General features: G+C 41.3%; 1 protein-coding gene across 1 annotated transcript; it reads right to left on the bottom strand.

Annotated features, from left to right (window-relative positions):
* Positions 1-1,252: 1,252 nt before the first annotated feature.
* Positions 1,253-12,825, bottom strand: LOC102776594 (uncharacterized). Its single transcript, XM_087833880.1, has 4 exons — positions 12,740-12,825; positions 5,660-6,097; positions 4,493-4,756; positions 1,253-3,450 (listed from the first exon to the last, which is right to left on the bottom strand). Exons 2-4 carry the CDS (start codon positions 5,865-5,867, stop codon positions 1,610-1,612), a joined length of 2,313 nt encoding a protein of 770 aa, XP_087690006.1. The 5' UTR covers positions 5,868-6,097; positions 12,740-12,825; the 3' UTR covers positions 1,253-1,609.
* Between the last annotated feature and the right edge of the window lie 4,367 nt (positions 12,826-17,192).

Raw genomic sequence — 17,192 nt, forward strand, 5'->3', positions numbered from 1 at the left:
AACAGTGTTATGAATATTTTCTCACTGTTCACTGTCATATCTGTCAATAAAGTACTTGGTTGTGGTTAATATATACTGTGGTTTCCAATAAACCAGGAACTTCAGTTTCCTAGTGAACTTTAAACCAAAGGTTGTGACTTTAACAAACAAATCTATTTTCTGCCCGTGTGCACCGTGTTCACCTTTGGTTTGCTGCAGTTAAACTGCTCCAACAGGAGGACGTTTTTGAACCAAAGCAGAAAAGTTCTAAAGCTGAACGTCCATCTTTTCTCTCTCATATTTTCTTTTTATGTTACCTGTGCTAAAAACACTACTTCTCAAAAACAGCAGTTAATATTTCCCAGCTGAATTGAACTCTAATCATTGACTAATTAAGGAATCACTGCAACTACAATGTATTTTTTGGATTTGAAAACTGATGGAAAAAAAATGTTATGCAATGTTCTAATTGTGTGAGCTGTATGATAGTCAAGAATACACTTAGTGCCTGGAAATACACCCAGATTTCAAAAATATTTTATCTGCTCATTATAGTGCACACACGCTCGTAACTGTCCTTGTGAGAAGCCCCTAGAAGGAAAAGCGCTATTGTGTGACAGTTTTAAAGCAAAAAAAGGGTGGGACTGACAAAATGTACTTGTTAGGATGCCTGGGTCGTTTTTAATAAACTCAAAACTCAGGGTTTTGAGTTTATTATATTATTTATAATTTCTAGTCTTTGGTTTCTTTGTTAGAGTTCTGTCTTATGGTTTATGTCTGTGTTCTCTAGTTGCTCTGTCTCCCCTGTCAGCTGTAGCCCCTTGTCAAGTTCGCGTCTCTGTGTTATGTTTCCTGCTTTACTTTGAAAGTCCGTGTCTCATGTAAATGCGTCTGGTTTTGCTTCCTTTGTCTCGTTAGGCCTGATTTGCCCCAGCTGTGTTTTCCCCCTGTTACCTATTCCCTGATTGCTCTATCTGTGTATTTTAGCCCTGTGTTTCTCTCTGTCCGTGTGGCAATCTACCCTTATCTAGCTGTGTGTTCTGTCTGTGTAAGTGTATTTTGTATTCCTAGTTTTTTTTGCCCTTTTGAGTTCAGCATTAAAGCTGTTTTGAGTTCACGTCTGTCTCCGGAGTCTGCACTTTGGATCCTTTTCCTGCCTGCACACAGCCGTCACATAACAGTACTGGGGACTTCCCCCTTCAACCATGAAACTTTGTATTTCATACTTTTGCTCCCTTACAAGAATAAACACAATTCTTGACTGTTGCTCATTTTTGTTCATTTTTATTGTGGCAAATACTCACTTGACCAAAGAATTAAAATTATAAACCAGAAGATTTGGACTGTTTTTTGGTCCATTTGTGCCATTATAGTGTATAAAGCAATACTAATGAACAGACCTAAACAATGAACCAATAGAACAGGAGCATAAAGAACTCTAACTTTCATGAAATGTAAGATCAGAGTTTCCCTGAAACAATTAATAGAATAACGTAATAAACTGAGAAAACAACGCTGAGCGTTCTTTACTGCTCTAGATAGAAAAATACTGATTGAATATGGACCATCTTTTCCCTCAGGTGTTCAGCGATGACTCACAGCGGTCCCACATTTTATAAGAATTAACATTTTAAACAGTATGAATTCTCATGTGCTTCTTTAATTTGTTCCTCTCAACAAATCTTTTCCCACTGGTGCTACAAGGGTACTGCTTTTCACCTGTGTGAATTCTCGTGTGTCTTTTGACCTGTGATGAGGTAGCAAATCTTTTCTCACAGGTCCTACAAGAATACGGCTTCTCACCTGTGTGAATTCTCGTGTGTGTTTTGAATGTTGATAATTGAGTAAATCTTTTCTCACAGGTGCTACAAGAATACGGCTTCTCACCTGTGTGAATTCTCGTGTGTGTTTTGACCTGTGATGAGGTAGCAAATCTTTTCTCACAGGTGCTACAAGAATACGGCTTCTCACCTGTGTGAATTCTCTTGTGTTTTTTGAGCTGTGATGAGGTAGCAAATCTTTTCTCACAGGTGCTACAAGAATACGGCTTCTCACCTGTGTGAATTCTCTTGTGTGTTTTGACCTGTGATAAGGTAGCAAATCTTTTCTCACAGGTGCTACAAGAATACGGCTTCTCACCTGTGTGACTTTTCATGTGTTTTTTGAATGTTGATAATTGAGTAAATCTTTTCTCACAGGTGCTACAAGAATACGGCTTTTCACCTGTGTGAATTCTCTTGTGTGTTTTGACCTGTGATGAGGTAGCAAATCTTTTCTCACAGGTGCTACAAGAATACGGCTTCTCACCTGTGTGAATTCTCTTGTGTTTTTTGAGCTGTGATGAGGTAGCAAATCTTTTCTCACAGGTGCTACAAGAATACGGCTTCTCACCTGTGTGAATTCTCGTGTGTGTTTTGACCTGTGATAAGGTAGCAAATCTTTTCTCACAGGTGCTACAAGAATACGGCTTCTCACCTGTGTGACTTTTCATGTGTTTCTTGAATGTTGATAATTGAGTAAATCTTTTCTCACAGGTGCTACAAGAATACGGCTTCTCACCTGTGTGAATTCTCTTGTGTTTTTTGAATGTTGATAAGTCAGCAAATCTTTTCTCACAGGTCCTACAAGAATACGGCTTCTCACCTGTGTGAATTCTCGTGTGTGTTTTGACCTGTGATAAGGTAGCAAATCTTTTCTCACAGGTGCTACAAGAATACGGCTTCTCACCTGTGTGAATTCTCGTGTGTGTTTTGACCTGTGATGAGGTAGCAAATCTTTTCTCACAGGTGCTACAAGAATACGGCTTCTCACCTGTGTGACTTTTCATGTGTTTTTTGACTTCTAATGAAGTAGCAAATGTTTTCCCACAAGTGTCACAAGAATACGGCTTCTCACCTTTGTGAATTCTCTTGTGTTTTTTGAATGTTGATAAGTCAGCAAATCTTTTCCCACAGGTGCTACAGGAATACGGCTTTTCATCTGTGTGAACTCTTAGATGTGTAATCATATTGTATTTATCCTGTAAAGTTTTTCCACACACTTCACATTGTACAGACTTGTTCTTTGTGTCCGTTCTACTTTTACTCGATGACACAGTAAGGTTGTCTACTCTCTGACTGTGACGTCTCTTATTCAGCTCTGTATTTCTAGTAGTTCCTGAGTCCACATGCTGACTTTCTTCATTATCTCGGGTCTCTGCTTCAGGAGAGCTGTGAGAAAGGAGCTGCTCACTGTTTGGTTCTGGTTTACTGTAGGCACTTTCCTGATAAGCGGGTGTCACCATGAAGGTATCAGCGTCCTGCTTCAGTCCAAGCTGCTCTCCCTTCTGATTGCTGCAGAGTTCCTCCTGGTCCTCTTTAATCTGTGGATTCTCTGGTTTCTCCTGGTCCAGACTGGAGTTCCTCTCCTGGTTAAAGACGTGCTGGTCTGTAAGAATCTCCTCTTCCTCAAAAGCATGCTGCTGTAGGGCATCTGAATACACAAAGGGGAAAAGATGATAGTAAAACAAACATTTGAGAAAATATTTACTGGTCTGAACCATTAGCAGGTCTCTACATAGTGAGCCTGTTGCTCACATATACCACTGAAATTAAAGTGTACAAACGTGACAAACTATTTGGGCACTGATGCAAATGTTTAGTTCTGACACTCTTATTAGCAAAGTTCAAAGTTCAGCTTGTTATGTCTTTGATATATAAAATAAATAGATGTTGTTGTTTTTTGTTAAATGAATGTGGATGTCTGAATTGGCTACAGTTACAAGAAGGCATGCTGGGGAAGAGCTCTCTTACACAGTAGTAAACGTTTTTGCTGTGCTTGAAATGCCATGAAGACACACTTCTTGTCTAACAAATTTAACTTTAGAAACTCTGAATTCCATATTTTCCAAAACAGAATAGAAATATTTATTCATATTACCCAGACCTGTAAACTGTTCAAATTTACCATTTCCATGCTGCAGAGGAAACACAATTCTTTAACTTAAACTGATAACAGAACAAAATGAAACTTGTGTTGTTGACTTTGTGTCTCTGTGTAGATTTTGTCTGACCAGTGAGTAGAAATTTGAAACCCAGATGTTTCACGTCTTTCATTCTGGTGAATTTTTACGTACTAATTTTCACCGTTTTGCACAAGTTAATGGTGGAAATGTGTTTAAGTAAAGAACAGAAAATCAGGCTGAAGAGATTCATTCATGTTGCTTATTACTTTTTGACCTTCAGTTCTCTGACAGTTCATCAGTCTGTCGGAGGGTCAACACAGAAACACAGTCAACTATTCACACTCACACCTATGAGCAATTTAAAATCACCAACTAACCTAACCCGGCTGTCTGTATGTCTCTGGAGAGTGAACAAGGGGAGAACATGCAAACTCCACACAGAAAGGCTTGGCTACTTGGTAGAGTCAAACTCAGGACCTTGTTGCTGTGAGGCAACAGTGCTAACCACTGGTCCACTCTGCTGTCTGTGAGTTATATTCACTTTTATTAAATCAACACAGTTTTACATACCTATTCTGTGTAACTTTATCACAGGTTTCCAAATGGTCTCCAGCAGTCTGAGCTGCTTTTTATCAGTCCAGACAATAATGCCTTCAGCCTCCTGCTTCAGCCCAAGCTGCTCTCCCTTCTGACTGTTGCCAAGTTCCTCCTTTTCCTCTTTAATCTGTGGAGTCTCTGGGTCCTCTTGGTCCAGACTGGAGTTCCTCTCCTGGTTACAGACCTGCTGCTCATCCAGATCCTCCTCTTCCTTACAGTCATGTTGTTTTGGGAGGTCTTGAGGAATAAAGAAACACAAGATGTGACAATGTGTGATACAAAAACTATATATTTTTTATATTTAGTGATATAAAAACTAATATTTTTAAAAGCATGAATCAAAACCCAAGAAATGGTGATCAGCCTATCATATGACCCATCATGAGCCACACACACACACACACAAAAGCTCAGGGAAATAGTTGTGCACACTCACAGCAAGGATCCTCACTGTGAGCAAAGACACAAAGGTCACCAAACTAAAATGCAATGTGACCACCATGAAAACATCAGTGTGTAAAATCCTTTTTTAAATGAAGCTTCACTTCAACTTCAGAGAAGGCTGTTAACAACTTGTTAAATGTGTACTCCGCTGACATCTAACTATATTTTACTGCACAGTCTCAGTGTTTACAGATGATCTAAAACACTAACGCCTGATGTATTCAACATTGGAATCTGTTAGAGAAAAAAGTTTAATAAATAAATGAATTAAAATGTATTAAAACCTAACCTATCAGTGACCATCGACCTGCACCAGTTCAACATAGTCCATCACTGAACATTGAACTACAGCACTGATAAATTCAATTAATTTATTTATATAGCACCAAATCACAACAACAGTCACCTCAAGGCGCTTTATATTGTACAGTAGCTTCTACAATAACAAATACAGAGAAAAACCCAACAATCATATGACCCCCTATGAGCGAGCACTTTAGCGACAGTGGGAAGGAAAAACTCCCTTTTAACAGGAAGAAACCGCCAGCAGAACCAGACTCAGGGAGGGGCGGGGCCATCTGCTGCGACGTGAGAGAAGGGGTGAGAGAAGGATACCCAGTTTAACATATTCTAGTAAAGCTAATCACACTGAAGAATCTCAGCTTCAACAGCACATTGTTAAAAACATGTCCATACCTATGATGTGTGAGTTTCTGTCAGGTTTCCGGTTGATATCCTGTCTGCGTAGACAGTTGATCTCCTCCTCATACTGGATGATGGTTTTTTGAACCTCTGAGAAGATTTCTTCACAAACAGCAGTTAGTCTCTCCTTGATGAACTCTCTCAGATACTGTACTGAACTCATTGCTGCTTCAACTGAGGCTGGGCGGATCAATACAAGCATCAACAGAAGTGACACAGATGTTAATATTGGTATCAGATCCACACTAACTTGACGGGATCAATACTTTAGCTTCTGTCTCTTCTCTAGGTTCAGTCCGCTTCATCAGCAGCAGCTATGTCTGCAAACACACTGCTCCTCTACCACAGTAGTGCTGTCCTCCTCCCTTCTTCTTTGGGGGTTGATGGCGTTTGACATATCAGCTTACAGATGCATTTATCCCACCTTCTGGACTGGAGTGTGAACAGGAGAATAGCAGGGAAGACATCTATATTCTTTCATCAGTCTTATAATTCAATAGTACAATTTTCCATTTATGCCTAGATTTCTGGGTTTAATGTTTTCCATAACATGTTGTACGCCTGTATTAAAGAAGACAGCTATCATCATTTCCTTATTTGTTTGAGCTTTCCTGATTTCTGATTCCAAACATAATAAACTATCCATCATCCCTTTCTTTATGAAACCCATTCTGATCCCCAGAGAAGAGACTGTTAGTATCTAAAAATCAGGTTAATCTGTTTTCTTTTAGAAGTTGAGAAAGAAATTAATAGATTACCCACAAACTGAACATGGACAAGATTTACTACAGTAGTTGAAAAATCCACTGGAAAAGACACACATGAGATTATAGGTTTCACCTCTCGTTCGCTCTTTCCCTCCATGCTCTGTTTGTGCACAGGCTCACACAGCACTCACCCTCCCCCGAGCTAAACATCCAATCACTGTTAGTATGCAAATGACCCTGCGTCAGGTTTCTCATCAGGCAGGGCTTTAGGGGTTATTTATTTGAATTAGGCTATCCAATTAAGATAAATTTTATGTTGTTGGTTGTAAAGATCTTGATGGATATTAGGGCTGCCACAAACGATTATTTTGATAGTCGACTAGTCACCGATTATTTCTGCGATTAGTCGACTAATCAGATGATGCATCCATTGTACATAAAACGTACAGCTTACTGCACAAGCATGCATCTGCTTTTATATATCATTAGCTTACAGCTTTAAGTGTTTAAGGTATGTGCTAACTAAAAATAAAGACAAGATGATAGTTTATAAAATTTTAATGAAATTTGCAGATTGTTTCGGTGAAGTTTAATAAACTCCTTGCTATCTAAAATCTAACGGGACACCGGAGTATATTCTCGAGCATCTCAAACTTCTGATAATCAGTTGTCTGCTTGACGTTTATTCAGCTGTGTAAAAACTATAACTTTAATCTCAGCCAAACCAATTTACTCAGGAACAAATAAAATACTAAAAAAAGCCAAACAATAACATTGATAAGTTATCTAAGTGACTTATATATATTTAACCTGAGTAGCGAAAGACAGCGGTGGGTTTGAAAACGATTTGCTGGGAGTCCGGTGTTCTCACGGGCTCTAGTGAGCCTTGCCCCCGGCTAGCTATCAAGCTAGTGGGTAGCAGACGTCGCCGAAAACGTCGGAGCACTTTTGAAAATATGTGGTGTCTTGATAAACTGAGCAGATATTTGAGGTTTACAAAGTTACATTCTCGCCTGAAAATATGTTAAACGTTTATTTTGTGACCCAGAAAGAATAATAAGAGTAATATTAAAACTAATTAGCTGCCACCATTGTTAGAAACTGAGCTGGGCTGCGCTATGAATTCTGGGACACAGCTTCTTCTACTTTGGGGTTTAACGGCAGCTGGCATCCTTGTACATGCAGTGCTGCCATCTTCTGTTTCAGTCCATTATTACACTCTTAAATCCTACTACATATTTGATATAAGCTACTCTGCATTTATTAAGGCTGTTGTGTGCTTAACATGTTTTAATCCTTTGTATCTTGTTTTATTTAATCTGAACAAGCACCTAAAAACAGACAGTGATCACTGTCGGCCTCTCTCGGTTTCATTGCCACCATTCATTTTAAAGCTCAGTTTTTAAAAACCTTAAGATGTAACTCCAGCCCAGCCTATTGTTGTTCTGCTAACTGAAGTTTGGTCCTTTTACAGCATCCTGCCATGCAGTGTTGCCAACTTAGCGACTTTGTCGCTATATTTAGCGAGTTTTCAGACCCCCTAGCGACTTTTTTTCTAAAAAAAAGTCGCTAAAAAAAGACCTGAAAGACATTACAAAAAACAATAATTGCTAAAAGAAATTTAATTTGTAGTTCTAAATAAATTCTAAATGCATTTAGGACGTTTTTTGCTCACTTTATGTCTCATCCACGATGTTATTTCTCTCTCCAGCAGCATAGGTTACAATTACATTAGCATGACCAATTATGCAAATTAGGTGATGACGTCATTTAGCGACTTCTAGCGACTTTTAGGACAACCAATAGCGATTTTCCTTACTGAGGAGTTGGCAACACTGCTGCCATGTGATTACATTTGTCCCTAACCATCGGGAACCCTCACGTTAACTTTTATCAAGTGGAAAACAGTTAGCATTCATCTTCCAGCTTCACTGTGTTTATATTAGGCTAAGCATAGCTGTGCAGCTAGCCACCACGTAGCACATCATTATATACCAGCTAGCCCAACTTTAGTAACCCTACAAACATCACTGCTATTTAGTTTTCTCTCTTAATTTATGTCGCAAGTGATAGCAGAGCTGTGTTTTAATTTTTCCAGAAATCCCTCAGTCAGGGTTTGTGCCTCAGTGACCCTAAGAGCTACACTAGCATAAGCTTAGCCTTCAGTTGGACAACCCAAATTGGTCAGATCTTACGGTGTGTTCACACCGAACGCGATGGACGCGAACAAAAACGCCCCAAACGCCCCTAATTTGACGCGTGCACATTCGCGCCTCAACGCGTGTCCAAGAAAAATCCATCGCGCGTCAAAATATCATATTTTGACGCGCGTGAACCGGAAATGTGGGAGGGATGTGGGAGGAAGTTGTGCCAGACCGGTATCTTTGCAAGATGGCAGCTGTCGAGTTAGCGCTTGAAGAGAGAGTCTCCCTTCTCTATGTACTGTGGAGAGCAGAGCAGCGGCATACAAGACGTCCTCGCCGTACCTGGGTCCATCAGGTCCTCCAGAGGCGTGAGCAGTTTGGTGAGTTTCACCATTTGCTCCAGGAGCTGCGCCTGGATGACGGCCGATTTCAGCGACATCACCGTCTTTCACTCGGCCAGTTTGAGGACCTGCTTTCCCGCGTCGGTCCCAGAATCGCCCGCCTAGACACCAACTACAGGCGCTCAATCCCACCTGCAGAGCGCCTGTCCATCTGCCTGAGGTTAGTAAAAGTATTTAATACGGTAGTCCTTTATTGATACCTGTGCTAATACATGCTAAACCATCCATTTTTACACTGCTAACATGGATGTGCTATGCTAACAGTGAATGTGGTACGGAGACGACTGTTTATAATATTTCTAGTGATACTCAGAAGGTCTCATCAAGTCCCGATTTAATTCGATTTATGCTGTTATCAGTGTTTGAATGATAGCATGTCTGTGGTGTCATATCAATGTATGCGCTCGGTGTTTGCTGATATCAAACTGTAGCATTAGGACCACTGAGTTAACCTTTGTAGTGATACTCACTCCTTTTTATTTAGACCTGGTTTAATTCTGGGATAGTTGAATATTTGTATATAATCCCCGCAGACTGTTTTAGATTATATCTAATATATATCATGTAATTATCCTTATAATTACAAAATGTTTTATGTAAGATTTATGTTTTGCAATTTGTAATTTTGGAATTTCAATAATGTATTTTGTAACTGCAGTACACATAATACTCATTTTAAACAATTTTGTCCAGGTTCCTTGCCAGCAAACAACTCCTCCAGAGAGGCTGTCCTGGTGAGGGAGAAGTTCATGGCTCACTTCTCGGCGGAGGGAGCTGTGTCTTGGCAACCAAAGGAGTAGCCTGTTTGAAGTCCGAGTGACTTCCCCACAACGGCTCTTTTAAGAGCCACCCACAAACCTCTAAAGAGTGTTCCTGTCCTTTTAATTTTTTCTTAATAAATGGAGCTCTACTCCAAAATAAACTAACCTCTTTTTACTCTCTTAAGTAACTTGTCTTCACTATGTTCCTATATACAGTGTGGTGGAAAAGTTTGGGCAACCTTATTAAAAGTCATTATTTTCCTGTATGAATCGCTGTTACAATGAAAAATGTCACTTACATATATCATATAGGAGACACACACATTGATATACACTAAATATTTATTTCATTTCTCTTTTTTTGTGTCGCAAATTTATGCACCTGCTTGATTTAAACAGTTATTGCACACTTTCTGTAAACTGCATTTCACTTCTCAAATATCACTGTGTGTGTCTCCTATATGATATATTTAACTGACAATTTTTATTGTGACAACCAATAATTTGTACAGGAAAATAATTACTTTTCACAATGTTGCCCAAACTTTTGCATCCCACTGTATTAGTATGTTTTGTCATTAGTATAATATGAAATAAATTCTACTTGTGTCAAGTCGGGTGCCAATATTTGCTGTGTAGTAGAACAGAGACATTAGTCATTATAAATGTTTATTTGAAAAAATATATAAATTCATTAACAAAAACATTTATCATAAATATATGAAATTTAACTATTTACAGAGAGACAGGAATAAAAAGGACCCAGCTTGGAGTGGAAGAGCCTCAGGGAGAAGGAGGAGAAAAATAAGAACATTGTTTCTGCCCTGGAGAGCTGCTGCCTCATCAGAAAACTACTGATCATTAGGGTCCAATGTTTCCAAATTTAACACAGCTGTGCTGTTTTCAAAAACTAATTTATAAATTTGAAATTTCACGAATTCTCGTGTCTGAGGCGGCATGCTCTCCAGAACAGGAACAAGGCCGAGGAGGAAATGTTCTGTTGGAGACGGGCGTGGCCTCTTTAGGGACTCCAGGATGGCCAGCTCCACCGCCGATGGACCGTCCTGGGACCCGTCCCTCGCCCGCCTTCGAACTGTCCTCCTCTGTGGGCCTGTAAAACACAGCACAAAACAACACAAAGTAATGAGAAGGCTGCTACTAGATTTTCATTTTCAAAATTGAAAAAAACAGGATATAAACAGATTGGTTGTAGATATTTAGTAAAGGTGATCACAAGGGAATTCAAGCGAGTAAAAAGCTGTCAGTGCTTGATGTTCATACCTTTGGGTGCAGCAGCAGGAGCTGAGGGACCAGAGACTGGAGAGCCAGGAGAAGAGACAGTTGAGGACTCTGCTGCATGATTACTTGACTCTATCAAGACAATATTAGATGTTAACAGGTTGAAAACAACAGTCATAGAGAATATTATATTATTATATACTTATATACTTATTATTATATACAGTGGTCTCTCATTTATTGCAGCACATGAACAGTAGTCACAGTTCTCACAAGTTGATTCTCAAAGTGAAAACCTTTGTCGATTTTAAAACGTAAAAGTATTATGCCGCGCTTTTTCTCCGTCTGCGGCGCCACTTTTGTGCGCCTTTTTTGCTCCCGGTGCAGGTGTGTATTTCCGAATAAGGGTCATAGTTATGAGTGTTTTTGTGCTGTTTTTTTCTATTGGACGTGATGGTTATCAAAACCAAACATGATAAGTTTGGCAAGCGCAGGAGACACGACACGGAGGAGATTTGTCATTTGGGCTGCAGAATGCAATGCGCATCGTTGAAAGCTGTACGGTGCAATAAAAAAAATCAACGAAAAGGCGAGGCAGTGACGGATGAACAGCGGGACTACTGTATACTGTTTATTAATAAACAAAATATGTTCCTGTATGACAACACGCATAAATTAACTGCCTACATTAACTCATTGTAAACATACCTTCTGACTGACACTCCCCTGCTGCCTCTTCGGGCTGTCCCTGGTCCTCGGGGGAGAAGTTCTCCACGGTCCGCACCATATTACCGCTAGTCTCCCGCGGGGTGAGGAAGGGGTCCAGAAACCCCATGACCGCGAAGAACTTCCATTTTCTCCCCGATCCTGCTGCAGACCCACTCCCCTTCTCCTTCTCTGTCTTCTTCTCCTTATTATAAGTGTCCCTGAGGCTCTTCCACTTTCTCCTGCAGATGTCCTCTGAATAAACGCATTATCTTGTTAGCGGAAAGGTATTTGTACATCAGTGGGAAAATAGCGGGACAGTAGGCGGGCTTGCTAGCTTTTGCGCGGGTACATCGGGTCAGTCTGAAAATTAAAAAGAAGAAGGAATGAACTTACCAGGTTGCCCGATCTCCTCACTTATGTGTCTCCAAGCTAGGTCCTTTTTATTCCTGTCTCGGTAGAAGTAGTAGCTAGCATCATATAACTCCGGGTGATTAGCCACGGCTCTGATTAGCTTTTCCTCCATACTGAATGAAGAATGAAGGGCTTTGGCTGGATCTGCCCCTTTGACCTAGGTCAGAGCCACGTCACCAGGCTCCTGATTGGTTGTCGCGGCGCGATTTGACGCTGGAGTTCAGCTTTTTCCAACTCGAGCGGTAGACGCGAAACGCGCGTATGCACAAAATGCAACACAAAAACTCACGCGCGTGGTTTTATTCGCGAGTCAAACGCGCCAGACGCGCTACACTGACGCGCGTTTCACGCGTTTTGGCGTTTTCGCGACGCAAATCTGCTTCCGAATTTTCGCGGGACCCACAATCGCGCGTCATCGCGCTTTTCCATTGACTTTACATGTAAACCTGACGCTCTATTCGCGTCCATCGCGTTCGGTGTGAACACACCGTTAGGGTAGATGCAATCCATTTACATGACAAAAACTGTAATCCAGAGCACCCCACCACCACCGCTCCCCTATCCCTTTCCCGCCTCTGTTGCCATCATGTGCCCCCTTTACATTTCTGTCTGCCCCCTCATGTATGCCTGTCTAGAACCGGCTCAGATAGCACTCCCTACATGCTTATTTATTGGTGTTGTGGCTGAATCTGGTTCCACTCACCAAACGACAGCCATTCTGGATTTTATGATCACTTGAAATCCCTCCTCCCATTATCTTATTTCACCTCTATATCATCTCTCCCGCCACCTACTTCTGTTCTCCTTTCACTTCCGTCACATCACTTTCCCGCCTGCTGTCCAGTCACAGCCTAACCGGCCAACCGCGCCCCTCCCCCTCCACTCCTGCTCTGCTGTGAGTTGTTGTTGTGTGGCCAAGTGACTAAACAGACGCCTTTGTTTGTTTGTTTTTGGTTTCCAAAACTTATAGAGACAGTGTAAACAGGTCCGTACAACAAATCTGCGACATTACCCACAAACTGAAAGGTTAAGAAATACACTTTATTAATCTTGTTATTGATACAGTATTTATTACAGGTGCTCCATGCATTCTCCTGCTGTATATCATTAAGCAGGGCTGCCCCTTTGTCACCGATTCTGTTCGTAATTATTTTTATGGACAGAATTTCTGGGCGTAGCCAAGTGGCGGAAGACTTTCACTTGGGTGGTCTCAAAATCTCATCTCTGCTTTTCGTAGTTGATGTGGTTCTTTGGCTTCATCGAGTGATGGCCTCCGGCTCGCACTGGAACGGTTCGCAGCCGAGTGTGAAGCGGTGGGAATGAGAATCAGCACCTCCAAATCTGAGGCCATGATCCTCAACAGGTGGTGTGCCAAAAAGTGATTGTCTGCCAGAAAGTTGCTTATAAAGCTGCAGCGTATTTGAATGCATATTTTCTTCCTCTCTGTTTAACTTTTACCGTCTTACCTCTGTGAATTCATCCCCTGCAGGTATGAGGAGGGCGGGGGGAGGAGGGCGACCTTCGACTGGCCTGCTGCCTTGTTATGGGTACAGTCTGCTGGAGGAGGCCAGAGCAGATATCCGCAACCTGTGAGTATGAATGGGAATCAATGAAATGGTAGTGATTCAGATTCCTTATGCTGGCCCACCAGCATCACTATATTACTCTGGGTTCTTGGCTAGCTTAGCGTTAGCATGCTGTCTGTGCAGGTGCTTACAAAGAGCCGAAGTTGTGTTAGCAGCATAATGCAGCTGTTTTTGTCCAGGATGCACGAGCGCAAAACCCGATAAGCAGGATCGATGGGCAAGCAGAATAACGATTCCAAACAGTTGGACTACTGGGAACCAGTTCTGTACAAGAACCAGTTCTTAATTTCTATCCTTACCTATGAGTCATATTTAAGGATATCATTAAAGGTAGTATTTTACCTCAGTTATTGAAACTACTCACAAATATTTATCGTGTCTTCTGAGCTCTGATCGGCACTGAAACAGGAAGATAACAGTAACTCAGTAATCTCCACAGAGCTTTCTTCTGAGGATTTGTAAATGACACTGAGAACACAGTTTTTGTAGTTTTGTCTCTTTATTCACGCTGTGAGTGAAGTGCAGACTCCCAGTTTTAACGGGAGGGGTTTAAATAAGGTTGTGACACACACAGTCCCTCATTTAGGCTCAAGAGCAGTGGCGGTCCTAGCCTGTTTGGCGCCCTGGGCGAAAACTCCCTCTGGCGCCATCGGGTGAGGAAGCTGAAATGTCACAGATTCTGATGCATCGGGTCCACGCTTTGTGTTTATGTCTTTGTGTGGAATCTGTTTATCTGCTCTCATGTGCTATTTTGACTGTTGGTGGTTGTTGAAATGAAAGCTTTAACCTGAGATTCTGCCGTTTCTGGCAAAATACATTTATATTTAAAAATCGATTCAGGATTTTAATGATTCAATATTGAGTTATTAAAGCTAGAATCTATTTTAATCGGAAAATCGATAATTGAAACCCAGCCCTACACCTGAGCTTTACCACGGGTCCTTACCTAGAGGCCTCCAGGTGTTGGCCTCCAGGTGTTGGCAGGCTATGCTAACGGGACCGTTCTTTCCCCAACAGAATCCGGTTCACAGTGATGAGCAAGCCTCCAGAGGAACAGGAGCAGGAGAGGGAGTGTGAGGATGTGGGCGTGGCCTCCCTGAGGATCCCTGACATCCTTTAGAAACGGCGAGACATGACGGAGGAGCGTTTGAACGGTCAGCACGCACCGAAAAGATAACTACTTACTGATCAATCGGTAATCTGTGGCTGGTTTAAAAGAAGCTGCAGATGGTGTTTGTGTAGTCTCAGCTGTGTTTCAGCTTTTAGTTCATGCTTAACATCAGGAGCTTGTCATCAGTGATGTGAGTAAACAAAGGTCAGCGATTAGCTAATGAACCTTCTAACGATGGCTTCAGTGAGCAAACAGACATCAGGTGCACCTGAATGCACGTGATGTCCTCTGTTTTTGCAGGCTGAACATCAGCAGGTTCACAGATGTTTCTGCAAAAGCCTGGAAGACAAAACTGAGACACGAACACACTGCAGGTCCGCCTCAGATTTAGACACTCAAAGCTCATTGTTCTTTCTTTCAAGAGCTTTCTAAGTAACATTCACACACATTCATACTCCGATGGATGCATCGGAGAGCAATTTGGGGTTAATATCTTGCCCAAGGAATCGAACCACCAACCTTCCGATCAGTAGATGACCTGCTCTACCGCCTGACCACCACCCCATGAGGAAATACTAAATAAGATGTTCACGGCATGTAGCAGGAAGTTAACTTATTTAATCATTTTCCTAATAAAAACAAAAAAATACCCCAAATTATCCAGAAGCATATTATGATTTTTCCTTGGCAGTACAATCAATGGGAATATGTAATGAGACTTTTGGGAAATGACAGTATTTAAGGGAATTAGTAATTTATAATTTTTCCTCTGTTGCATTTTGTAGATGGTCCCTGCACAGCAGTCTCACAGCCAGCTGCACACATAGACCAGTGCTGTTAGTTCAGCGGGGAGAGGGAGGGGGGTTTTCGGACTAAAAAGTCTTAATTTTACCTCACTTTCCTTAGCCCGGCCCATGGCTTCAGCTGCAACATAAAAGTGACTGGGGGATTTCAAGACGTACATCATAGACCTTTCTTATGCTACAAACCGCAGGTCCTTTTAAAAGATGCCAAACGGGTCTTAAAGAATAAGGAAATTTTGAGAAAATGTCCTACAATCCTTTGGAATTCAATAAATCCATATTTTAAAACACCCCTGTAGAAACGTTAAGAGTTCACAGATTGTCCAGCAGGGGGCACCGTTACATTTAAATGTGATTTAGAGTGCTTCACCAATCAGAAGGGAGTTTTTCCAAGCAGGTCGCTGCTTTAAGATCGAAGCTGGGATCTGATCTACGCCTGACTGGGTCTCCTGGGTGAGGCCATGTAATGTTTAAAAACCTGCCCTTGTTCAAGAGATGTTTTATCTGCAATTATAATAATCTATAATTTTTTTCCTTTTCCTTTTTAATGACATCGGACCCATGATTTTATACGTGCGATTTTTATGACGCACATTTCCACGAAATTAAAGTTAAGCTATATATGTCTAAGTAAGTGACTCGCGGTCGTCTTTAAAGCTCCAGAAGCCGCTTATCAGTAAACTTATTCTTGGTTTGGGTGGTGCTCCTTCCCCGTGTTTTGTTTGTTTTGGAGGTAATCAGTTTAGTAGAAAGACTTTATGGTTATTTTCTTTCAACCCTGCCCACTGCTCACATTTAGAGCAGTCTACAGACTCAACTTTTGATTCACATATATTAAGCCTATATACACCAGCCTCATGTCAATACCTTGGACATGTTTAATGCATGCATTCAATTCTCAAAGTACATGTGACGGTAAATAAAGAATAATGTCTTTTCAATGCTGCAGCAAGAGTACTGACATGGACTAGAAAGAGAGAGCATATTTCTCCTATATTGGCTTCCCTTCATTGTCTCTCTGTTAAATCCAGAATTGAATTCAAAATCCTGCTCCTCACATACAAGGTCTTAAATAATCAGGTCCCATCTTATGTTAATGACCTTGTAGTACCATATCACCCCATTAGAGCACTTCACTCTTGCACTGCAGGCTTACTTGTTGTTCCTAGAGTATTTAAAAGTAGAATGGGAAGCAGAGCCTTCAGCCTTCAGGCCCCTCTTCTGTGGAACCAGCTTCCAACTTGGATTCAGGAGACAGACACTATCTCTACTTTTAAGATTAGGCTTCAAACTTTCCTTTTTTGCTAAAGCATATAGTTAGGGCTGGATCAGGTGACCCTGAATCCTCCCTTAGTTATGCTGCAATAGATGTAGGCTGCTGGGGGATTCCCACGAGTATTTCTTTTTCAGTCACCTTTCTCACTCACTACATGTTTATACACCTCTTTGCACTGAATCACACTTGTTATTCATCTCTGGCTCTCTTCCACAGCACGTTTTTCTTTTCTCTCACCCCCAACCGGTCGCGGCACATGGCCACCCCTCCCTGAGCCTGGTTCTGCCAGAGGGTTCTTCCTGTTAAAAGGGAGCTTTTCCTTCCCACTGTTGGAAAAGCTCATAGGGGGTCATATGATTGTTGGGTTTTTCTCTGTATGC

Source organism: Neolamprologus brichardi, chromosome 20 (genome assembly GCF_056152115.1).
Source record: "Neolamprologus brichardi isolate AB-2024 chromosome 20, ASM5615211v1, whole genome shotgun sequence".
Taxonomy (NCBI): Eukaryota; Metazoa; Chordata; class Actinopteri; order Cichliformes; family Cichlidae; genus Neolamprologus; species Neolamprologus brichardi.